Below are 24,534 nucleotides of genomic sequence, written 5' to 3'. Positions count from 1 at the left end.
TAATTAGTTAATGAGCTTAAATAAATATTACTAAATAAAGTTAATTTAATCGTTTAAAAATTAATTAATTATTTATTTGATAAGCTTTGTAATCAAGTAAAAAATTAATCAACAACGTTAATTAAAGGATATGGATTTAAATAGAAAACAAAAAAATATAAAATATAAAAAATAATAAATAATCCATAAAAAAAATATTATTAAACACATAATTGGGTGAATTATAAACCACCTAAGTCAATAAACGCGTGCATGTAAATATCATCATTTATCTTGTCATAGCATGCCACATTTATTTTGCAAATGGTGCGGGAGTTTCGATGATGGGATTTCCCCGAAGAGCTTGTAGAGACGAGTTCTTTCGGGGATATCTCTAGGTGAGGAAAATTTCGAGACTTCACCAAAGCGTTGGGATGGTTTTCGAATGATTTTTCAATAAAAGATTACCGACCCCATTATTTAAAATAAACAAGTCATGACATCAATTTACACTTGCATCATGTGCATACGTAAAACCAAATAAAAGACTCAAGCAGTCAATTTAATAGAAAATTAGTTAATAAGCGGGGACTAAATCAAAAGTAGGCTATAATAGGATAACTTAAAATTAAATGGTACCGTTCGAAGAACGGATGTCACGGAGGTGCTAACCTTTCTCCGTGCGTAACCGCACTCCCGAACTTATCTCTAAAAAACGTGGATCAGTTCTCGTTCTTTTGACGGACTTAAAATTAATTTAAGACTTCGTCGATTAAAATTGAGTTAATAAGTGACCAATCACACCTAAATACAAAAAAAAAGATTGATGACAACTCCTAAACAGATTTATTTTCACCAACGTCTGACGGACGGATTCTCGAACCCACACGTTACGACATTACCTTCATTATATTTTAATCATTATTTTGTTCATTTTTCCTACAATCACATTATTTGCAATCACATTATCTATAATCATATTGTATTGTAAAGTACTAAACGCTACCTTAATGAAAAGAAGCAAGATCGGCGAAATGCCAATGCAATTAATGACCAAAAGAAAAGGAACTAAACAACCAACGAAAAGGTATATATTATCAAAGCTTAATCTATCAGTACTATAACTTCTAAATTTTACAAATGGTGACAGAAGAAAGCCTAATGCTATTACACACTCTACGGCAGAAATCTACACTGGTATGCAGTTCCATTTTCTCAAATTTTTTCAAAGCCATGAATGTAATGAAAAACCACTCACAAAAAATGATGTAATTGGGAAAAAAAATTAACAAATAACTCATCTGTACAAACACTGTAAGATAGTCTATGAATTCCACAAACTACAAGGAAGGCAGCACAATCTTCCAATTTGAAGAAAGAACCACTGTAAAGCGTTTGGATGATCATTTTCCTCCGAGGGTGTGGTAGACAATGGTAGCTCCGAAGGTAAATGCCGGTGAAATGCATCAACTGCAGCTGCAACACCGTCTTCATTTTCTATCAATTTCGCTAACTCCAATGTGTGGGACTTCACCTGAGAGAAATTGAGTTCCAATGAAAAGCCTGAACTTGTATCTAGCAATATTATCATGGCATATGGAGGGTATGACTCCATGTCTCAGAAAACAGTTCAGTAAAGAGGGAATCCTAAGCTACTGATCAAAAATTCATCAGCTGGAAGGATAAAGCTGAAAATGCGGAGCTTTTATTCACAGAGCAAGTATGAGGGCACTCTTGCAGTAAGATAATTCAGATCACCACTCCAAATGGAGAAAAAAAGAAAGTCGTTTCTAAGCCCTTTATTTTCATGATTTTCCACTACAAACAGAAATGGCACTTATAAATGCTCTCTTTTAACTCATGTTGGCAATATCATAACTTGCCTCTCCTGAATTGCTGAAGCCCAAGTTCTGGATGTTCCAGCTACAGAAGATGGGCGTGAAGGGTCTAAATGCAGGTTTGCTGCGAAGCATTTTTCTTCATTTAGCTTTTCAACTTTCTCTCCTTTTTTCAGGAAAGAAATTAATTTCATCTATGAGCCTCCTGATAGTAGAGGTGCATACCCATGCTCGATATATTCCCCAAGTTTTTTTGACAATTATACTCTTCAAAAGTTGAAATCTTCTTCTGAGTTTCAGAATATTTGATTGAATATATCTTTTTGACACTAAATAGTAGGTTATATTTCAAATGCAGCATAAGAGTAACAATGTGTATTTTGACTGCTGCAAAGAGAGTATGCATAAATTTTTTTTCCAGAATCTTGTATAATGTTTATGCATCCATACAACTAAGGAAAAAAATCACCAGCAATCCTGGCGCCAAGTTAAATGAGACATTTTGTAGGATGGAAGTAACTATTCTCATAACTGATAAGATAACACAACATTTTGACAATAAATAATTATAGCATAATTACCTTGGCATCCATCAATTATATATCAAGGAGATGATGGTGCAATCAATTTTATAAGTGATTTTTAAAGCAAGTAATCACAGTAACTTAGGCCAGCGAAAGCTACTGGAGTTACCTCTGGCTGGAGCATAAATCTTATAGCATTTGAAAGGTTCTCGACACTGAGCTGCGATATTGGTATTGGTGCAGGTCCAAGCCCTCTCTGGTGTACTCTATCACCCCAAAAGAACTGATCTCCAAAGAATGGCACTATGGTTGTTGGACACTATAAAATTAACAAATATATAAGATCCCATTAGAAGTTCAAATTTAGTAGCTTCGAAACAAGATATCGCTCAATCATATAAATTAAGGACTAGAAAAACTTATAACCAAAACAAAACAAAAAATATATATATTTACGAATGCAATAAAAATGTTTACACTAAAAGCTGAGTTAAAAAGAAAATTACCCCAGCTTTAAGTCCTGTGGCTGTGGTTCCAGCACCACCATGATGAACCTGCATATTTGTGGAAATAGTGCTTCCAGTTAAGACATTCTTAAGAGACAAACCATATACAAATAAAAAAGACTATGAAATCTTCATCATTTCACACTATTGCTACATTCAGGTGATACTATCCCTGATATCTGGTAGTTTTTCAATTCCCACAAAATCATATTGCAGTAGTTACATCTAAGCACATCAAAGAATTCCCTCAAATTATCGAACATAGAGTAGAACTAAGTACTTACCACGGCAGAACATTGAGGAAACAACCAATCATGAGGGCAGTCTTCCAGGAGGAAAACATTCTCAGGAACTTCTGTAACTGCAGGACAAATAATCTATAAGAAAAAGAGGCCAATCATTCTAAATACTAGTACATGTCATATAATGGACAGGGCTTTATATACTTAACAATGGGAACTTTCATATCATGAAGTTATCAATTACAAGCTCCATAGATTAGCACTTACAAGAACATATAGTTCACTTGTCAACATGTTTAATTCAGTAACAGTTGAAAATCAGTCGAGACCATTTTGAAAATCGAAATACAGGTATAAAAAATCACATTGATTACATACAAAGGCAGATGCAGATCTTAGAAGAGTCCCTAAGTTCCTATTCCTTGATTCAAGGTAGCACTTAAACTTACTAAAAAAAGGAAAGAAAAAATACAAAAAAAAAATCACAAGTTGATGACAAAATTAAACTGGTCTTATATTGACAAAGTAAACAAGAAGAAGATCAAATCAGAAACCACAATGTACCCAAAGAGAAATTAGAAAGCACAACAAGTACCCCAGAAAAAGATCTAAAACCACAACCAAAAAGAAAACATTTCATAACCAAAATCAGCACTCAAGACATCACCAGGTAAGGAAAACAGAACAATAAACAAAATGAAGTTACTTACAGTGCCCTAGATCTCCCCAACCTCGGTCAATTATTCCTCTTTGTCCTGTATCTTTTAATGCCTCCAAAATAATATCTGTTGTTTTCCTGGAATCTTGAAGAGGCTTCACAGGCAAGAACAGAACATTTATTAGAATCTTAAAATTTCATGAAAAATAAAAAAGCATTGTATCAATTCTACATATTCGATAAATAGTTCATCAATTCTTAGGAATTGCATCAAAGATATTATACCCAATCTCCATAATAGTCAATCAAAGTCCAATGAACAGAGTGTCAATCCCATCTAAGCTTCTTTCATTGAAACTATCAGGCAGGGTGTATGTGCATATGCACGCACATGTATGCACATGCACAAACACATTTTTAGAGATAAAATGCTTTGATAACCTCGTAATATTACATTTTTTATCTTAGATCAATCCTTTTTAAATCATTTCGAAAGAACCTCAGCAACCATGACATGTTCTCATAATTCTTTTTAAATAAAAAGACAAGATAGATTATACAATTAAGTCTTCTACACCTCCATTCAAAGAATTATCATACCATGCTTCCAAATCCAATATATATGGGTTGCGATCCTTTCTGAATCCACTGCACAAACTCTTCTTGAGGTTGATACTTTGACCCCAAGTTCAAAAAACAGTAACCAACAACATCAACCAAGGGACCCCAATCTGCACATTGTTTAATAATAAAGTAAGCTACAGGGCACTTACCACTATTAGAATGACTCACATTCTGAAAACAGAAAGAAGCACATGGGTAGGGTACAAACATAAGAAAGACAAAATTTACACTTTGCAGTATTCCAGATGATGGATACCACATCAAACAATATCTTGTGCAAATGAATGTTAAAGTTTCAGAAGAGGAAAAAGAAGAAATTCTATTAGAATGGCTGACAATAGAAAGAAGCATACGAGTAGGGCACAAACAGAAGAAATATAAAATCAACACTTCACATAATAGCAGATATGGGATGCCACACATTGCATGAAAGAACATTGAAGTTTAAAAAAAGGAGAGAGATAAGAACTTCTCACATATCTTCTTTCAGTTCAAGAATTTCTTATATGTAGAAATTGTATCATCATTTTAAGAAGAATATTCATTAAAAAGCACAGCATCTGATAACATCACTACCTTTCGGCTTCGGCACAAGATGAGAACTCCACATGTAGCCAGTTGGCAAATGAGATATTGATCCATGGTATGTACTGAAGTATGCAATAGGAGCAAGCTTCAGCTTCTTTTTTCTGAAGTCATTAATGTATCCCCTTATGCCCCACCATATCAGTAGGTCCACAACAATATAGGAAAGCTGAATCCAACAACAACAAAGAGGAATGGACAGATTGGTCATTGAAAGTTGTTCAATGGTTCGTTCATATGAGAAAAGAAAAGAAAGCGAGCCCAAACCAAGGACATACCCAGTATCCAGCACTCTGAGGTACACGTGCCAATGGATGAGGAAATTCACATGTTGGCCTGCCTATTCAAAACAGAAGTGAGTAGATAAAACCTAACAGATTTTTCCTCAATTTTTACAAACTTTCAGTTCATCAGTGTATATAAGCAAGTACCCCGTCCACCCTCTCCCCTAAAAAATGATAGAATTCTTTCAATTAAATTTAAAGAAAGGATATTGGAAGACAAATTGAAAAGGAAAACCCAAAACTCACGTCCAAGGCATTGTGAAGAATATGTGAAGGGGAACACCAAGAGCTTCTGCAACATGAGCATGTCCTGCATCCAAAAGAACATATATATTATTCAGAAAAATATCTTAAAGATGAGAATTTGCTCCTAACAAAATAAAGTTAGATGGAAATCAGAAATAATTTATTAAAACCGTTAGGTACTGAAAGAAAATAACATATGGACTCACCATATGCCGGTGGGTTTGCAATGATTGCCTGTGCTCTAAATGGCAGACCCGTTTCTATATCTGGCTCCGTGCATGCTGGAAGAAGAGATTCAATAATGGCCTTCAGTTGCTTTCTCTGTATTGATATTTCTCCAGGTCCAGATGGGATAAAACCTTTATTTCTGGCCATATCTACAGCAAAGAATCACTCCGTATCAACATCATACAAACAAATTAAGGGAAACGTAAATGCTTGAAAATGAAAAGCAAAAGAAAACAAAGAGAAAAATTATAACAATATAGTAAAATTCATAAAATGAGACATGTTCAGATACGTTAAGATCAAGCCAGATTTCAAAATCAATAAGAGTTCCAACAAATTGAGATTTTCATATGAGCCCAAGACAGACAACAAGCTGGTAGTCAGTTTGAATGAATACTAGAACATAAGGACTTAGTTCTTTAATACTTTTTTGGGTTGAGGGTGGGGATAGAAAGGGAAGCAAAGGGATAGGGAGTGGTACACTTTCTCTTGTTTGAAAAAACACTTTTATAGAAAGGAAAAGATTTGGAGGAGCGCATGTATCCCTCCAAAAGCCTCCAAAACTTCATTTTTTTCTTAACCCTCCAGAATGAGGGGATTTGGAGGGGAATAAAATTAAACTTTTTCATTCTAGAGACAAAATTGCCCTTCTTTTGACATTTTATCTATGTATATGATGCATACAATCATAAATGAAGACATAAGTTATCATTTCCTTCCTTCTCTACTCTTTAGCCAAACAAGGTTGATAACATGCCCCTTCCTTTCCTTTCCCTCTTCTTTTAAGCAATCCAAACAAGGTGAAGCTTACCCTTTCCTTCTCCCTCCATTTCCTCTCCTTCCCTTCCCCTTGTAGTTTCCAAACATAAACTTTGTCTATTAAATTAAAGGAAAACAAGTAAACAAGATGCAGTGCTTTTAGGTAAACATTCCATATCAGTTTGTTAACCACTGGCGAGGTGAAATTTGTTTTTAAAAGCTATCATCAACATAGATACCAACATAAATATGATAAATTGCAACAGTTTCCATGTCAGGGACCTCTTACATCCAGCCAAAACCCGAGGATCACCACCCAAAGGATAAAAGTCAATGCCAGCCGACTTTACAAAGCTGCTGAAATTAGCATGAGTTGCCAACCTAACATGATGACCAAACTCCTGCAAGAGAAAGTAAACAATCCATAAATTCAAAACAAATCAATTCTATGACAAGTATGGCTAAAATTAGTGATATGTAATCTATCATGTGTCAGTGCATCAAATTAGGATATGGATCGCCACAAGGCAATTTGGTGTCATAGGCATGGTTCAAGTTCATGCTCTGTGCCTCACGGATGCATTCAGCATATTTAATTCTGAAGAAAGTTAATTCTTTTTCGCTATATACCATAGGGCAGATTCCAAAACCATGAATACCTGGAAAGAGGGTTCACATGATAAATCAGTGATAATAAGGTGAATCAACAAATAATGTTAAACAAACCTGAAGTCTCTTTGCCATGGCCAAAAAAGTTTGTACATCTCCTCTTGTTCCAACCACAAGGATGGCAATTTTCAACCTTGGGATTGATTTATTGGTTTCATAGAAATAAGTATCATCAAGATCGAAAGATGTCCCTTCAAAGGAGGAAAGTTCTAACAGTTCTGAAGCTACAGGTGAACTTTTAGCTAGATCAACTTCTACTGTTCCGTCATTTTGAATTTTGACAAAGTTCACAATCAGTTTTTTCTGCAGAATGAACACCAAAAAGGGAAGGAATTGTGAACAACAAAAAGAAACAGTGTCATGATTCATGGTGAGAACATAAAGGCAAGGTGAAAAGGACAAACCCATCGTGTAAGTCTCTCAATCACCTGAAAGAATGATCACTTCATCAAGACAACCAACTTGCAAAAAGTAACATAGTAATAAAACACTCGATAGTTTCATGATTTCTTAATGAAGAGAAAACAAAAAGTCCCCTGGCCATAATTATCCTAGCTGCTGGCTTATGTCCAGACAGCAAAGTCATATAATTATAAGTCAGGAGCCAGCATCTAACATGCTTTTACACAAAAATCCCAGATATGCATGTTTCCAATTGTTTTGCAATTCATGCCAATCCATATATATGAGCAGGAAAGAAAATGTAAACTACAGACAAAAAAACGTCACTCTGTTATCTACCTTTTCAGTTTCTGAGAGTCTATCTATTTTTAGATCATGCCTTGGGGTCTTCTTCTCTGTCATTGACCTAGAGAATGTAATCTCATTGTCATCAATTAACAGGTTTCTAGGAGTGCCAACAGGTGCAGTGATACAATGATCCAAGCCTTCAAGAGAAAATGATTTGGCATCAGAATATTAAATTTAACAATGAGAAAAAAGAAAAGGAACATTACTCTTTCGGGCCAACTAGCATAAATCACATACACAATGACCCTTGTGCTTAAACTTCCATGTCTGTCTCTAGAAAATTTATCGAGGTTTAACTGAAGTTTGTTCATGTGGTCTATTTTCCCACAAAACAGGGTAATGGCATTATATAACAGATATTCCAAAATAAAAGGAAATGGGCGACCAAAATGTAAAGAGATATTTCTAGCCGTTTGAATAATGCTTAAGTACGATTATTTTCAGTTCAGAGTAACCTGTAATACTTTTCTTGCCACATACTCAGGAACACAGTCCTGTCTGCAAATTAAATAAACATCTTGCTTATGCTTCCATGCTTGTTGATTATCATATTCAGCTAATATGGTTCATTTTCATAGATAACACGAAATGCCAAATGGGAGGCAAAAAGGTTCCACCCTTCATTTGTTACCTACTTCTCCAAATCAGACATAATAAAATGCTTGTACCATGAAGACATTAGAATAATTTAACCATAACAACTTAGAAAAGAGAATTGTAAAGTTTTAGCTCAAAGTTGGAGTTGAATAATAAATCTCAATTTCCTAGAAGAATTGGCAAGGAGCAACTCATACCAATGAGAAAAAGAAATGAGGACTTGATAAAAACCACTAACCTTTTCGGGGAGTAGACGTGACACTCAACTCTTTCGCCTTGGAAATCTCTAGAACTGATGACTTCCGTTCTGAACTTGACTTGTGATTCTCTTCCTCGTCAAAAGAACTTGAAAAGGATTGCTCATCAGAAGACCTATATTCCACTGTCACTGATTCATCTACTTCATCTGTGTGTTCACAGTCCTTAAGCACTCCCCTATTGCTGCTATTGCCAACATTTTCCTCTTGCAAATCTTTCAGTGGATGATCAACGCCATTGCTCCCCATTGTACCCAATGCAAATCTTCGATTACTAAACACCCACCAAATCCTCCAAATTATAGTTCTTAATATCCTAATTTGACAACTCAGCAAACAAATGCCCCAAATGTGAAAGAATCAAATTCAAAAGTAAGACCCCACTATGACCATAACTCTTCAAGATTTAAAATTTAGCTGAATGACTAAAAACTTAATCACTAAGGAAAACCAAGATGACCCCAAAACTCTAAAACTCTTCAAACAACAGTTCCCACATATCTGAATCCTTAAATTTTCCAAACCTTACAGCTGCAAAAAGAAAAAAAAAACACAGTAAAAAAACAAAATTTGAAACACCCAGAACTAGAAAATTCAAGAAACGTCCCATTAGATCCAGAACCTTGAAAAGACTAAAATTTATAACTGCAATCGCCAGTGTAGACAAGAAAGGAATAACTAGTAGACGTTAAAGTCCAAAGTGATTATAAAACGAAATCAGGTCTTGGCTGTTAAAATCAACAAATACAATTGACCAAACTAAAGCAAAAAAAAAAAAGATGAAAAAGAAACAAAGTAAGCAAAGAACCAAGCACCCACCAGTCAAATTAACAAAACCACAGAACGTTAGGTGAACAAGAATTATACAAACCGTTTCTAACAGTAAACCAATGTAGTTTTAACAGAAATTAAGGAAAAGCTCACGTTTTCTAGCACCAAAGAAAAGAAAAAAACACTATTAAAACAAGGTGGGTAGCTGAACTGCTGAAGGCTTTGTATTAAATAGAGAACAAGCGAACCACTACTCATTAGTCAGTAGTACTCACCCCCATAAAATATCTGGTTCGTATCCTCAAAATCAAATATATAAACTGTATTTGTCAAGTAGTTTTAAAAGAAAAAGCAGAGAATTTGAAGGTAAAACAAATGAAGTTTCTGGGTTTGGGGTGGGGGGGTTTTGATTGATATTGGTTCTCGGACAAGAGAGAGAAGAGTTGAATTGTATCTGTGAGCGAGTGACTTTCTGTCGTGTAAGAAGAAGAAACTTCACTCTGTCTGGTCTCCGCTGACAAACTGATTTTCTTGGATTAATAAGATTCCCAAAAGACTGTCAAATTTTACGGGTAGATTTTTAACAGTTTAAGGGCCAAAACCTTCTTTCTTTCAATAATTAATTCCAAGTCGCTCAAATATTTAAATTTATATACTAACTACAAATTTTCAAAAAAAATCCAAAAAAAAAGAAGGTAATAACACGAATTTACTTAAAATGTTAAATTTTTCTTTTTTTTTATAACAAAAAGCATTATATTATTTCTGCTCAAATCACATTTCACTTTTAAAATTTATATTATTTATATATTTTTTCCTCTTCATTTTTTAATCATTTAGCTGAATTTGACTGGAAATTAGAGAAAAAAGGAAAAGAAAATTTTAGCTGAAAGGTCAGGTAAAAAAAATTAAAATACATGTTGGTGGAAAAAGCGAAACAATTAAAAAGATCATTTTCAAAAGAAATTATTATATTTAAACATGATAAAATGGATGTGAAATCTGCATTGGACTTTGATCAAATCCGAATTAATTAAAAAATTAAAAACATGAACTTAGAAGAATCAAAATTTACTGTTTAAATTATTTAAATTCAAAATTAATTCGTTTTAAAATTATAATAAATTGAATTTTAATACTAAAAATATATAATTTAATTTTTAAGTTGATTATAGTTGAATCTAAAACGACCCAATATGGATGGGAAGTTGATCCTTTGTCTGAATTTAGAAAAGCGTAAAAACCGGTGTGGAGATATGAATTCTATTTTTATTGTATGAAAAATTAATTTAATACGTGGAATATAAAAATTAAAGATTCTGACTAACGAATGGATATTCACTGGCACCGTTGAAATGATTTGGTGGGCCTGGCCCCACGCCCCATCGTTTGCCCTTTCATTTTGCTTTTTTGACTTTTTCTTCTCCTAAGACTAAAAATAAAGATTGACCTGGAAATTACGTGGCATGATGGCAACGGCCACGAATTTGACACGTCATTACTAAAAAGTCCGTAACGGAAGGCATAAACGAAGCTCACGTCATTTCCTCTTTCCAGCTTGCGTTACTTAACACGGCGATGTGCTGTTTTTTGTTGGTCCAGGACGGCAAGTTATTTATACCATTTTTTGTATTAAAATTAAAAGGCCATTAATGCCTACATTGCAACGACTAATAATATATTATCTCTCATTATCAGTGTCCCAAATTAATAATGATTATGATGTTATTGCCTTGATTTGAATTCATTTGCTTAAAGAATTTTATTCAATTTTTTTAAAAATAAATCATTTAAAAATATTCACGAATCTAATTACTTATCAAGCTTAATTTTGATCGAGTGTAGCATTTGATTTTTAGATTTGAATATAATTTCAAAACCTTATTAAATTAATGAATAATATATTATCTTTTTGCAATGCAATCCTTCATTGAATTACTAATTTAAAGTGGATCCCTTTATCCTTTACAATCTTTAAGGATATTAGTTGCAAAGTAAAGAGTAAAACACTTCATTCTAAAACTTTGTGTTTATTTAAAAAGTGAATATTTAATTTGGAAAAAAGATAATACATAATATTTGTTTTTCACCTGTGTCGCAAAGCAGTTGTACAAACTGTTAGTGTATTATTGTAGAGAAATGTTAATCAATGCTTATAAGCACTTGCACTCGTTAAGGTGAGACTCATAGAAGAATTTTGTAACTAATGAATTATCTTTTCTTCAATTTGACGGAAACTTAAGAAAAATATTATTTGTCCCGACATTTTTGTTCCATACCAATATAGTAAAAATTTATCGATTCATGTATTTATATATAATTTTCATGAATGGGTAGATCTCATTTCTGAATTTGTCCAATAAATTTTTGTCTCACTAGGTGGAATAAAAGGTTATGATAAAAGTGTTGGAACAAATACTATTTTTCATTTGAATTATTGAACTAACATTTTTGCAATGAAAAATATCAATTGAATTGTTTTATTATTTAGAGGAATTATTAAAAATTAATAAAATTAACATTTAAAGGCAAATTTTAAAACATAGCTAGCATTTTTAAATCTGTTTAATAATTTGTGATGATGGTGATTTAATTTAGTTAGTTAGTACTCTATCTTTTCAAGTTACTTTAATTAAGTGAATAAAAATTATTATTTGTGAACGAAATTCATAAATTTAAATTTTTATAAGGCATTTACACCATTCAGTTTAATAGATTTTTATTTTTATTTTCCACTATTTATTTATATTGTTCATATTTGATTGTGTTTTTTACTCTTTAGTAGTATAAAGACATCTAATTTTAAACTATTTAAGCAATTGATATTTAAATAGTTCAATAATAACAAATAATGTTTTGTATAAAAATTAATAAATTTTGTATTTACTATTCAAAAAATAAATAAAACAAACACCTGACTTAGGAACAAATTTTTTAAGTTAAAAAAACTTTAAGGGTACTAATATCTTTCACCTTTTGAATTCACACTTTTTTAAGAAAAAGAATATGTGATTTAGTTATTACTAAAATATTAATTAATTTTGGAGTAAAATGATGATAAATCATAATGAAAATATGGTTTTGGCTTCGATAATAGCTTATGCATCAGGTAGTCAATTAATTTTTATCTACTCATGGTTAATTTGGATTTTATATTAAAACATTTAAACAAATATTATATACAAACTATAGGCATATAGTATAAAAAGCGTATAATATTTGTTGTTGAAAGTGGTTTATTATTATATTATATACTTTTTGAAAGGGATAATTTTTTTTAGCCCTCAAATATAAAGAATTTTCAAAAATAACTCTTTTTTTAATTTTAATTATTTTTAACAAATAGAAAAGATTTTTGAACAAAATTAATCTTAATGAAACCTTCTGATATTGAGCGCACGTGAAAAAAATATTGTTACATACACCCATGTTGAAAAAAAGTTATTACATACCATGTTAGAAAAAAAAGTTATTATACATCATGTTAAAAAAATATTGTTATTACACATCATGTTCAAAATGTTGTTACATGTCATATTGGAAAAAAAATTATACACGCTATGTTGGAAAAAAAATTATTACACCTTATGTTGGAAAAAAAATTATTACTCGTCATGTTGAAAAGAAAAAGTGATTACATATCATATTGAAAAAAATATTACAATCATCTCTTAAGGTCTCCATAAACAGTAAAAAACATCTTTTCAACAAATCTATAGAACATTTTTTTTACGAAATCATTAAAAGGTGACATAAAGTTTTACGATTCATCAAGAAAATCATCTGGCAAGAACTTTTTTAAAACTTTTTATGAGGTTTTATCAAATCAAAGATGGATGGAAGCAACTAAAATGCAAAAACCATTTTCTTCTGTGCAGTTCCTTTTCACTTTCTTTTTTTTTTTTTCACTTTTTCTTCATTTCAATTTTGTACTGAATTTGAAACAATTGAAACTTTTGTTTATTTAAAGATGGATGGAAAATATTGAACTATTAATTTCTTTTCCTCTACAACTAAAACACAAAAACTATTTTCTTCCATGCAGTTATTTTTCACCTTCTTCTTCTTTCTTTTTTTCCACTTTCTCTCTTATTTCAATTTTGTACTAACTTTGAAAAAATTGAAACCTTCTATTTATTTCAAGATGAATGGAAAAATCTTGAATCATTATTTTACTTTCCTTTATTTAAATTTTTTATTATTATTAAGATTTTTGGCAAGGAAGATGAGCAAATCAAACACATGGTTTTGAATGGTTTAAAAGGTATGAGAAAGTTGAGAGAATAGAGAAAGTTAGATGGACAGTTTTCTAGATGGCGTGAGAGAGGAATCAGGAGTATTGAATTTGTCTGAAAGTGTTTTAAAGACATTTTTGTCAAATTACGACAAAACTTAGATAAAGACAATTAACTTTATATTTAAAACTATGTTTAAAATAGATTTACGAGAATGACCATTTTTCACAATTTTTTCTTTTTGAAATATTATATATATATATATATATATATATATATATATATATATATTATTGAAGACAAAAAGAGATATATACACATTCCATTNTCAAAAAGTGATATATACACATTCCATTATATATGGAGTCTAAAACCTTATGAATCTTCATATATAACAAAAAAAAATCCCCCAACTGTTTTAATTAATAATCACCAACAATGAAAAAATATTTCTATTATTTACAAAAAGAAAAACAAATGATGCTGCATTAAACACTCTTAAGGAAGCTCGTACGTGTAACTAGTCCCTCAATTCTTGCGTAAAAGATGTTGTCACCTCCTTGATTACCAAAGCCCTTGCCCGATTGATTGTGACAAGGCACAAATATACATGCTCTTCCAGCTCCTCTACCTGTTTCCTCACACCAACATTGCTCTTCTTCAGCTCCTTCACTACTTGCACAGAAAATCTATCTTCCCTCCTCTCCAAACAAATTTGTATCATTGCCTTGTTGTGTTCAACTTCATCATGTAACCTTGACACTAGCCTACTCATCGTGTCGAAATCCCTGTTCAAAATATAAGTTCCCTTGGTCGCAACATCGAGCTGCTCCCCTATTTTCCTGAGAAATCCACGTTTCAAACATGGAAAACTGAAGAGCTTCTTCTTGAATAGCTTTGCAGGGAAGCTGACAACCGCCGGTGCCATGAATAATGCAGCAAGTGTATGCGCTGCTATGACTATAGCTATTATTAACGCCAAGCCACAAGCTGCTGTCTAGCAAAGCCCAGATGCCTTGTGGACGAACTTGATCAGCTTCATTCGCCTTGCAACTTTTTTCCTCTTTGACTTAAGGTGGTGTAACACCGAGGCATATTTGTCATGAATTATCTTGAAATCATGTTTGTTGGGATTAGAAAATGGGTTGTTTAGGACTATGAATGAGTTTAGCTCTGAAATAGTTCGTCTAACTTTTTTAGGAGTATAATCATCGAATGAATCGAGTGTTTGTTGAATGAAGTGATAATTATCTTGGAATTGGTTAATTTTGGTGAGGAGGTGGCCACAGATCTTTGAAGCTTCGGCACTAATGTCAAAGTAATTGAGGATAAGGCTTTTGAGTTCGGGAATTTTGGAAAAGATCGCGGATTCAAGGATGGAAGGTATGGTGTCTTGACAAGGTTCCAATAGTTGAAAAAATTGGTGGTGGAAGGAAGATGGAGAGGATGGTTCATTGGCTAGCAATTGAGCTTTGGAGAAAAATTCTACGTAGGATTTGGTTCTTAATGCACTGAGGTATTCCTCATTCACGTTCAAGCTTTTACGAGCATCTCTCAATTCCTTCTCACCTGAAAAGCCGTATACAGTAAAAATTACTCAACAAGAACAAGCTATACACAGTTGCACAATTTAAATTCAGTATGCTATTTGAATATTAATTTGTACTGTTAATTATGTATTAGATTGCATATATATAGAAAAGAAATTTAGTATATGTGCAAGAATAAAGAAATAATTAGATGATCATTAATTATTCTTTCTTGTGTGCACGCCTTGGGAATATATAAATACAAGAAAACAAATCAACTAATTGATGGGTTTTTAACTGTGTCAACTCTATTCTTAAAATTATATTTTGGCACTGTCGTATTTATTATCATTTCAAAGAAGAAAAAATGAGATGAAGAAAAGTTAAAACAGATAAAGCACAATACTTATATTTTGTTTCATCAATACACTAATTAATTTCTTTGCTTTATTGAAGAAGCTAGCATAAATTGACTATATCATTTGTGCTTTTTATTTTCTTCTTGTCAGATATATAGTTTCAACCGTATTAACAGATTGAAGATCATTGTATTATTTATTGCTAGATTTGCTCCATTTAGTATGTCTTTAAGAATATGCACAAATCAACCACATGCCCATTGCAGGGAGGGTATAAATCTTGCAGTGTAGTTATTTTGTTGAAAATTTTGGATTTGGATGATCAAGAGAAAAGCTTCCAGCGTATAATTAGTATTTGAATGATTTCTAGTTACTTGTTTTTGCCCTTGCAAAGGAGAAAATACAAAAGCATTAAATTAACATGAAAGCCAGACCTTTGTTATATGTAAGAGCATACCTCTTTTAGTCTTTAAAGCTCTAAAGTTTGCCCACGACATGATCGCTTCTGGTTGAAAAAGAAGAAGAAGAAGAAGAAGCTGGATATGGAGGATGGGGCTGAGGAGGAGGAGGAAGGAGTGGTAGCTTTGAATTAAGGAGAAATCTGTAAAGTGAAAAGGTTGGATACCCTGCTTAGGCTCTTCCTTATTATAAAGAAGCTTACAAGGAAGAAGTAAATAGTAGTGCAGGGTTTTTAAATGATGAGCTATGCAACTGCCAAGGTTGCGGTTGGAATTCATATATCTTTGCCTTATATAAAGCCTTTTAAAAGGGAACACACTTGTTAAGAATTGTATCTCACGCTAGCTATCTTTCTGACAACTATAATCTTATCAAGACAAGAAAGAGAGATCAGATCATGGAGACTTAATTATTCTCCAATAATATTTTGCTTGCAAAGCTTTAATCCCAAATTTGCTGAAGAGCCTTTCCTCTCTTGGGAACCTTTATTGCATCCTTTTTCCTTGTGTTTTTGCCTCTCTATCCTTTGTCTTTATGTTGTTGTGTGCTTTTGTAAGTTTACGCCAGTCATGCTTGTGTAGACGAGTATGTACCATGGAGGCCTGAAACTGATCCTTCTAGTTCAAGTATTTCATAACAGATCTAACACCCTATCTAGCTAGCTAGATCTCGCTTGACATGCCTTTTCTAACATTGTATCATCTATTTTGCCTTATATATGTTCGTGCATTAGCTTGGGGGTATCTTGAAAGCTAGGATCTTCTCCCAGTGGATGGCAAATGCTAATCATCCACGAAATTTCTCTCATTTTCTTACCATTTATTACGAAAAAGCTAACAACATAACAGCTGTCGCTTAATTTATACATGGCTCATGGATTTGTTAGGAAACTAGGTCTTTCACTTCCTTCCAATTAACGTGTCATAAATATGCATACCAGCTTTATATAGAAAGTTAGGTTTTCTGAATGTGCTATCTATCATACAATGCATGATTATTGCCATTGTCATATCATCCTCTTTGTATATTAATCAAATCTCCCTTGGTTTCTCCACCTAGCTATATACATAATGTGTTATACTTAAATTGCTAATGAATCAATGTGACCATAATTTGTTAATGCCCTATTTCTTCAATTATTTTCATATTAGATACAATTAGTTTGTTTGTAAAAATACCCCTTGTATGATTTAATAAAATAAAATTACCCTTTGTATGATCAAAATACTAATATTTTCTTAAATAATAGAATCTATCTATTATTCCATAATTGATACATAATCTCTTTATCTAAATAATAAAATATAATTTAAAAAAAGAATAGTAAAGTAATAGTTTTGGAGGAGCTGTGTTGGGTAACGTCGAGGCTTGATGGGGAGGGTACAGGTAGGGAACCTGTAGAGGCCAAGGGGGCCTTGTCCAAGTGAACGATTTTTCGATTGATGACAAAAACGTGGGTCGTTACTCATTGTTTATGGGATACGTGGACACTGGGCAGTTCATCCATACACCATTTTAAAAAAAAAAAAAAACAAGAAAGAAAAGCAAAGTTAGCGAGACGACCATGCAAGAATACCTGCTTGAATTCCCATGCAAGATAGTCTGTCGTTAAGATATGATGTCTTCATCATTGTCATTACCATCTTTTTCCACATGCTCTGAATCTTCTCCTAATTCATTGGTCTTTCTTGTTAAAAAATTGTTGACCTTTCTTATTACAATTGCATGCCGCCAAATTTAATTAATTAATATCCTCGTTGTCAAAACTTATAAAATTATCTCTACAATTATCATATCTTTTTATATCAAAAAATTCAATGAGAAAATCTTTATATTATTTGTATACCACGTTACGTTGACATAACATACTGACAGATCGTAATATATTAATGTGGTGTGACAACGTAACCACGTAATAATTTCACTTTTCGTGTTAACGTAATATCAGTACTATATAAATGTAAAATTATAAGTATTGATTTAATTAATGATAATTAGTTAAAATAAAATAAAGTTGAATGTAATGAAAAAATAAAAATTATTTAAAAATTTTAAAATAATTTAATAATTTTTTAAAAATATTATGCCTTCAAACTTTTTATTTTGTAATGTAATATTATTTAACTTCCATATATCTTTAAAAAATAGAAAAAAAATACTACAATTGCCAAGAAGGCCCAAGACTTAATGGACCAGGGTCCACGATGATATAACCCAAACGGGCTTAGTTTAGCTTATAATCTCATTGATATATAAAGGAACGAATCCAATCGCGACACGCGGCTTCTCAAACTCATCATTGCTCTCCAGGAATAATATAAAATTTGGACGGTTACTTGGGGTTGATCACGTGGCAAGTGGCATCCCACCACGTTTCCCTTCATTCAAAATATCAAATCAATCCACGTCGCCCCGAGCCTCACAGCCCTTCTCACCGCCTCCGTCATCCTAACATCTCCCTCACCTCGAAAACAATAACGAGTCAAACACTCCCAATCGGAGCTCTCTCCGGCAGCTAGAAAAGAAAAATCCCACGCGCCCTCACACGCTCTATTCAGTCTCCCTGATCCCAACAGAATAACAAACCCAAAACCCAACAAAACGATATCAAAATCCCCAAAAATCCCAAACCCTGAGACAAACATCATCCATAGGAGGCTGAAGTTTTCTAAGAGAGAATCTCTCCGTAAAGAGAGAAAGTGTCGCCGAATATGGCGTCGTCTAAAGTAATGCCGACTTCAAATTCGCGAAATTCGGATCTCTCCCGACGCTCTGCTTCTTCTTCTTCCTCTACAAAGCCTCAATCTTTCTCTGATCAAAGCAACATCAACAACAGTAACACCAACAGATTAAGCTCGACAATGACGGTCGACGGCATCCTTCGAAACGTTTACTCAGCCGCTCCCACGACGGAGACGACGCTGGTTGACGCTTCCATAACTCTAATCGATACTCCGACACCGACCACCGCCGGCGGTAATTCCGAAGTTTCTCAAGGTCAAACCGTCGCGGATTGTAGTAACAATGTGGCGAAAAGTGTAGACGAGGTTTGGAGGGAAATAGTGTCCGGCGAGAGGAAAGAGATCACGATGAAAGAAGAAGCGCCCGACGAGATGATGACGTTGGAGGATTTCTTGGCGAAGGCTGGGGCAGTGGAGGACGCGGCGGCTGCTGCGACGGCGGAGGTTAAGGTGCAGCAGGATAGAATGAGTGGTGGTGTCTACGCTTATGATCCGGTGGGAGGGAGTCCGTTTCAAATGCTGGATAAGATGGAGGGATCAATTGTTGGATTGAACGGGATGGAAGTCATTGGAAGTGGAGGAGGTGCTGGTGGTGGAGGGAGAGGGAAGAGAGGAAGAGGGGTTTTGATGGAGCCGCTGGACAAGGCGGCACAGCAGCGGCAGAGGAGGATGATTAAGAACAGGGAATCTGCCGCTCGGTCTAGGGAAAGGAAGCAGGTATAAAATTGGTGGAATTATTATGATTGAATTGTGGTAATGTTAATGGATTTTTTTCTTTAACATAAGTTTATTGTTTCTCCGCCTTAATTGTAGGCATACCAAGTTGAATTGGAGTCATTAGCAGTGAAACTAGAAGAGGAGAACGAGCAATTACTGAAAGAGAAGGTATGGAGTTTTGTTTTAAATTTTAGATGTATTTTTGGTTCTATGGTTTTAGAATAATGGTCAGGAATGTGAAATTTTTGCCCTATAAATTACTTGCTAACGGTGGAAAATTTCTTTTATCTCAAAATGGGTGACTTCGTGCTCAGTGTAGTTACTACAGACCTAATCTAGTAGAGGAGCCTGTATTTTGATCAACTTTTGTTTCAAAACTTCCGAAAGTTGATAATAATTATACTCACTTGTTAAGTAGTCCCAAGATAACTTGTTTAGGGAATATGGGATTTTCCTCCCTAATGAAGCACATTTGTACATATTGTTAATTTCATTCATTTTATGGCTATGTGCAAACTATGCTTGATCACTTCAGATTAACTGGAACAACAACATTAAGGAAACTATGAGCTTCATTAAGTAGTAAATCCCTTGGATTGTACTTGAATTCACTTGCCCTCTCTGTCCATATTCTTTGTTGGACTTGGTTAGTGATTAATTCACCGTATAAGTTCTCGAGCTACTTACAAGTTACAGTCTCTTGTTGTGGTGTCCCTCACTTAACAATCTCAACATCATTATTCAAGCTTCATGTGTTTTATTGAAAATATTCTTTATTCACTATGAGTCAAAAAAATTTCTGCTATATATTTTGTTTATAGTCCAGCTGGTCCTTTACTATGTATAGGCATAGGGTTGCATTGTACCCTCCTGTATGCAGTCAAATATACAAGTTCATGGTATTGGCGTCATCCTAATTATGAGTTAAGTAACTTGAGCATATACCCAAGGGCTATAAATCAAGCACATGTGCACATGCATGCATACATACTCATACACACCACATCTAAAAACCAAAATTTATTTCGTGCAGCAGGTGTCTTACACTTGTTATGCCTACAAAGAAATCATAATGTATTCAATGCGGGACATTTCTTACACTTTTTATGCATGTCTTGTATGAGGTGTTTAAGCCAACTGCTAGGAAGGAACTAACTTGGTTTTTACCTTTAAACATTTGTATTTCACGTTCGGGGTCTCAAGTCCTGACTGCTTAAGTATTAGGATTTCCTTCTATCCTTTGTTTCTTAGGCATTGTATTCTTTCATTAAACTATTTACTCTTCTTTTCAGTTAAAAATTGAATGCTTTGAGGAACTATATTGCAGCTGCAAAACGTGAAATGACTTTTAATTAATTGATAGTGGTTATTTCAACCGGAGATGTGAATTTTCTTGTCCATAAATTGCTATGATTACTGTAGCTGGATAGTGTGATAACATCAATAATGTGACAGTGAGTTCAAACTAATAGAAAAAGGGAGAAATCTTGTGATTCTCTCAAAATTTTCCAGTTGTTTTTGTAGTAAAATCACAAATCTTTTTGTGTCATTCATGGGAGGAACTATGCCAGCAGCAAACCCATCTTAATTTTGCTTTGTGTATTAAGCGTTGCAACAACTAATCACATTATAATTGAGTTTGCATGTACATAAACTTAAAACAAACAATCAGCAGGTGAGAGTCTGTTTGTTCATTGCTTGTAAATGTGACTTGCTTATTCCATCCATGAGATCATATGTATGACCCTTTTTCTTGTATGTGCTTGCTTTTGTGCTGAGGGCTAATTGTTTGCATTTTTATGTGTTCTCTTTTCTGGTAAGTGATCATTTTTCATGTCTCCATATACTTCTCTGAATTAAATCTTTGATTTCCATATGAATACATAAATCTCAATGTTTCTTTCCTTCTGCTGTCACACTGCCCTCCACCCCTGACCTCCCAAGCAAAATAAATGAAGACGGGATTTCATTAGCATTTGTTCTAGCAAATGGTTCTGTGAATACGTTATATGTGCTTAGCACATTGGAATGGTTTTAGGAAATTCTTGCACAACGAAGATCTAACTTTTAGGATTTCGATTTTGTATGAGAAGCCATTGCTCACAATTTTTTTTTGTATTTTATTTTATGCTTAATATATTTTCCCGTACTGTATTTCCCATGTTAATGCATTGCAACATCTTTCATATAATCAGTTTTATTTTGTATGTTTTTTTCTAACAGAAATTTTTTACTTGCAGGCTGAGAGGACTAAGGAAAGGTTTAAGCAGGTAATGAATCTCTGCTTTTATCATGGAATAAGTTGTAGATTAATGGTTAATTTGATTCAGTGGTATTGGTCTAAATAAAGATAGACCTTCTTTGATCTTATGTTAACTTTGCAAGTGTAGCTGGAATAGACAACAAAACTAAATCTGTAATAGCAAATTAAAGAGGAAAGGTTTAGAAGGTGATCTTTTGCACTAAACAAATATATTTCTGTTTTTAAGTAAAGTTGAAATAAGTAAGAAGGAACAATGAAAGGGTAGAACAGGACATGGCAGGGCAGGGGGAGGTGGGTGAAGATCTTAATAGAGTGGTGGTGTGCTAATTTAATTTATGTTAAGGAATATTACTGGTGTGCTTCTGTGCTTCTTAATAGAGTGGGATGGTTTTCTACTTGAAGTCAGCAAAACAAGAGATGTTTTTGTAGAATATGGTGTGACCAATGTTTATGGAAAAACCTGGGAAACTAATTAAGAAATGAATAAATTTAAGGAAATAAAGTAATCAGTTTCTAATTTCAAGTGATTGTTGTTTGTTATATTTTCTCCTGTTAAATAATGCAACTAAGTGTGTGGCTCCCTAATCCTGAGTTTCTGTATTATTATAAGTTTCATTTAGCATGCTTTGAAATGTTTCTGTTAAAAGTAACAGTTTTTAATGTTTCAAGAAACTGTGAATGTTTTCTTTTCTTGTGTTTTTTTTTCCACTAAGAAGTAGCAATTTAATTTAGTTGATGAGAGTATCTATTTTTGGGTGAGGAATTTTGCAATTTGTCAGTGTATATGGAGTCTATTATTAGCCTGTTGCTTGCCGTCTTGTACATAACTTGGCCTTCAGTATTTGTTTTAGTTCTTACATGATACTGGAGTGAGAAATGATGTTATGGACAACAGAGAATCCAGGAATAAGTTGGGTCTATTAAGTTCCTAAATAGTTGCTTATCATGTTGATTTGTACTGCAGCTCATGGAGAAGGTGGTTCCAGTTGTGGAGCAGCGAAGACCACCACGTGTCCTTCGTAGAGTTCGTTCTTTGCAATGGTAGATAATTATTTTCCTGAGATCTGACATAGGGGAGGAAAGGAGGGGGGTAACAGAAAGGGAAGCAGGGACACCATTAAATTTATCTTCTTTTGAATAGTAATTCCAAGCTGATAGTTGCTTAGAGCAGTTGTGTTTCTTCATATGTAAACAAAGTGAAAAGGAATATTGTAACCTGAACCATGAAGGAAAAAGTTCCTTGCTACTGAATAGAAGATTAGTGGCAAAGGAATATAGGGCAGCAAAAGTCGGTATATGTAGCTAGTGACCCAGAGTTCCTCCTGTAGCTGATGTGCAAGGGGGGACAAAGTATAGTGTATTTATGTGGTGACAACTTATGGCAGGTCTTTGACAAAATATAGATAGGCCCAGGAGTGATCTGTTTATAGTAGTTAGAGCTTGCTTTCTGATTACTTTGTTGGAATCATGTTGCAAGTGTTTGAAAAAGGCTTGTTTATTGATGCTGCTTCTTCTTCCATCCTTAGCCTCCTTGGGATGCTTTTTCAGTCAGGAGTATCAGTCCGGGGCTAAGCCTGGATGCAGATCGTGGCTAAGCTCAATTGAGAAACCCACTTAATAATTGGTTCTGGGTTTCTTTGAACATTGAAATAATAATAATAATAATTTATCCGATGAAATAAATAATAGATTACATAATGATAATGTTAGCCACTTAAATAGTCATGTCATGTCATGTCATGGTACAAATAACATAACAAACTTGTAAACATTTATTTCTCAATAAAAATATTTAACAAGTGTATGTATTGAGATAAAAATCCATATTATCCATTGAGAAACAGAAAATTAAGAAGCAAATTATTAGTAGTTGATTGGTAAGTATCTGTGTGTCTGTGTATAGCACGCTATGGTAGTATAACTCTAGGGTTTTGAATGATCATCTTCTGCCAAATATTTTATAGTCTTGTAGTTGTCTTTAGGTGGCTTTTGGGACAGTTGGTTTGTCGCTTAATACTTGTCATTGTCTCTGCAATTTTTAGTCCTTATGTTCTCGCCACGAGTTGGCCCCATTTCGAAAGTGACAATCTGTGCCAAGGCTGTTGTAGCTGTCGTTTTTTATGTGCATGAGTTCCCTTCTTTTCTCAATTCCAAACAAAAGCTCTCTCAGGGGTTCTGTTCTGAAGTAGGGGACAATGCATCGTTTTGCTCCACCATACTTGATAACCCAAATTACACATTAATCTTTCTTGTTAAAGTTTACATTATTTGTTATTATGGTTTCAGATTAGTGTCGCCCGACCGTTCAACTCTTTTTCTCAAATGGTTAAGCTGATAGGTTGTGCAATGTTCACGGTTTTTAAGTTTTCTAAGATCTTTTACTTTCTTCATCATGTTTATTAGTTTTGAAACGTTTAACGTAACAGTAATACTTAGGACCATGGGATACGACCGTTATCAGATAAGAAATGTGAAATGGATGTGCTTTGGTCTGCTTGGCTACTCATATTCGTGTGTCTTTATGTTATTCTATGAAAACTCGTGTGCTCTCACTCTGGAGTATGGACAAGCATCTAATTTGTCGATAATAAGGAAGTTGGACCACATCCTATTGATTTATACAATCTCAAGCAAGTAATATTGTGAGATTGACAGATCATTTTGCTGTAGTTTTCCATGTGTACTACCGAACAGAGCAGAAAACAAAATGAAGG

At 33.6% G+C, this 24,534-nt stretch overlaps 3 protein-coding genes across 5 annotated transcripts; 1 reads left to right on the top strand and 2 right to left on the bottom strand.

Annotated features, from left to right (window-relative positions):
* LOC18592637 (sterol 3-beta-glucosyltransferase UGT80B1) lies at nucleotides 1,009-10,045 on the bottom strand. 3 transcript variants are annotated; one of them, XM_007019460.2, is made up of 16 exons: nucleotides 9,793-10,045; nucleotides 8,728-9,277; nucleotides 7,884-8,029; nucleotides 7,547-7,570; nucleotides 7,200-7,445; nucleotides 6,763-6,874; nucleotides 5,693-5,863; nucleotides 5,487-5,550; nucleotides 5,235-5,292; nucleotides 4,948-5,125; nucleotides 4,348-4,478; nucleotides 3,800-3,902; nucleotides 3,132-3,208; nucleotides 2,848-2,895; nucleotides 2,511-2,660; nucleotides 1,009-1,513 (listed from the first exon to the last, which is right to left on the bottom strand). In XM_007019460.2, exons 2-16 carry the CDS (start codon nucleotides 8,993-8,995, stop codon nucleotides 1,304-1,306), a joined length of 1,986 nt encoding a protein of 661 aa, XP_007019522.2. In that variant the 5' UTR covers nucleotides 8,996-9,277; nucleotides 9,793-10,045; the 3' UTR covers nucleotides 1,009-1,303. The 3 variants fall into 3 exon arrangements, with proteins under 3 accessions (XP_007019522.2, XP_017981693.1, XP_017981694.1); XM_018126204.1 differs by lacking the exon at nucleotides 9,793-10,045 and adding an exon at nucleotides 9,369-9,520; XM_018126205.1 differs by lacking the exon at nucleotides 7,547-7,570.
* On the bottom strand, nucleotides 14,112-15,311 carry LOC18592636 (UPF0496 protein At3g49070). Its single transcript, XM_018125650.1, has one exon. It carries the CDS (start codon nucleotides 14,678-14,680, stop codon nucleotides 14,273-14,275), a length of 408 nt encoding a protein of 135 aa, XP_017981139.1. The 5' UTR covers nucleotides 14,681-15,311; the 3' UTR covers nucleotides 14,112-14,272.
* LOC18592635 (G-box-binding factor 4) lies at nucleotides 18,495-23,339 on the top strand. The gene is made up of 4 exons (XM_007019457.2): nucleotides 18,495-19,557; nucleotides 19,654-19,725; nucleotides 21,798-21,827; nucleotides 22,785-23,339. The coding sequence occupies exons 1-4, from the start codon at nucleotides 18,811-18,813 to the stop codon at nucleotides 22,863-22,865; spliced, it is 930 nt and encodes a 309-aa protein (XP_007019519.1). The 5' UTR covers nucleotides 18,495-18,810; the 3' UTR covers nucleotides 22,866-23,339.

The sequence above is a fragment of the Theobroma cacao genome, chromosome 8 (genome assembly GCF_000208745.1).
Source record: "Theobroma cacao cultivar B97-61/B2 chromosome 8, Criollo_cocoa_genome_V2, whole genome shotgun sequence".
Classification (NCBI taxonomy): domain Eukaryota; kingdom Viridiplantae; phylum Streptophyta; class Magnoliopsida; order Malvales; family Malvaceae; genus Theobroma; species Theobroma cacao.
This window is presented reverse-complemented; position numbering and strand designations above follow the sequence as displayed.

Coding starts and splice junctions, on each gene's coding strand:
- LOC18592637 (XM_007019460.2), bottom strand. CDS start 8,995: ATGGGGAGCAATGGCGTTGATCATCCACTGAAAGATTTGCAAGAGGAA. Junction 6,875..7,199: donor CCATGGCAAAGAGACTTCAG/GTTTGTTTAACA, acceptor TTTCTCTTGCAG/GAGTTTGGTCATCATGTTAG. Junction 4,479..4,947: donor TCTTGTGCCGAAGCCGAAAG/GTAGTGATGTTA, acceptor AACAATGTGCAG/ATTGGGGTCCCTTGGTTGAT.
- LOC18592635 (XM_007019457.2), top strand. CDS start 18,811: ATGGCGTCGTCTAAAGTAATGCCGACTTCAAATTCGCGAAATTCGGAT. Junction 19,558..19,653: donor GGTCTAGGGAAAGGAAGCAG/GTATAAAATTGG, acceptor CCTTAATTGTAG/GCATACCAAGTTGAATTGGA. Junction 21,828..22,784: donor CTAAGGAAAGGTTTAAGCAG/GTAATGAATCTC, acceptor TTTGTACTGCAG/CTCATGGAGAAGGTGGTTCC.
- LOC18592636 (XM_018125650.1), bottom strand. CDS start 14,680: ATGGCACCGGCGGTTGTCAGCTTCCCTGCAAAGCTATTCAAGAAGAAG.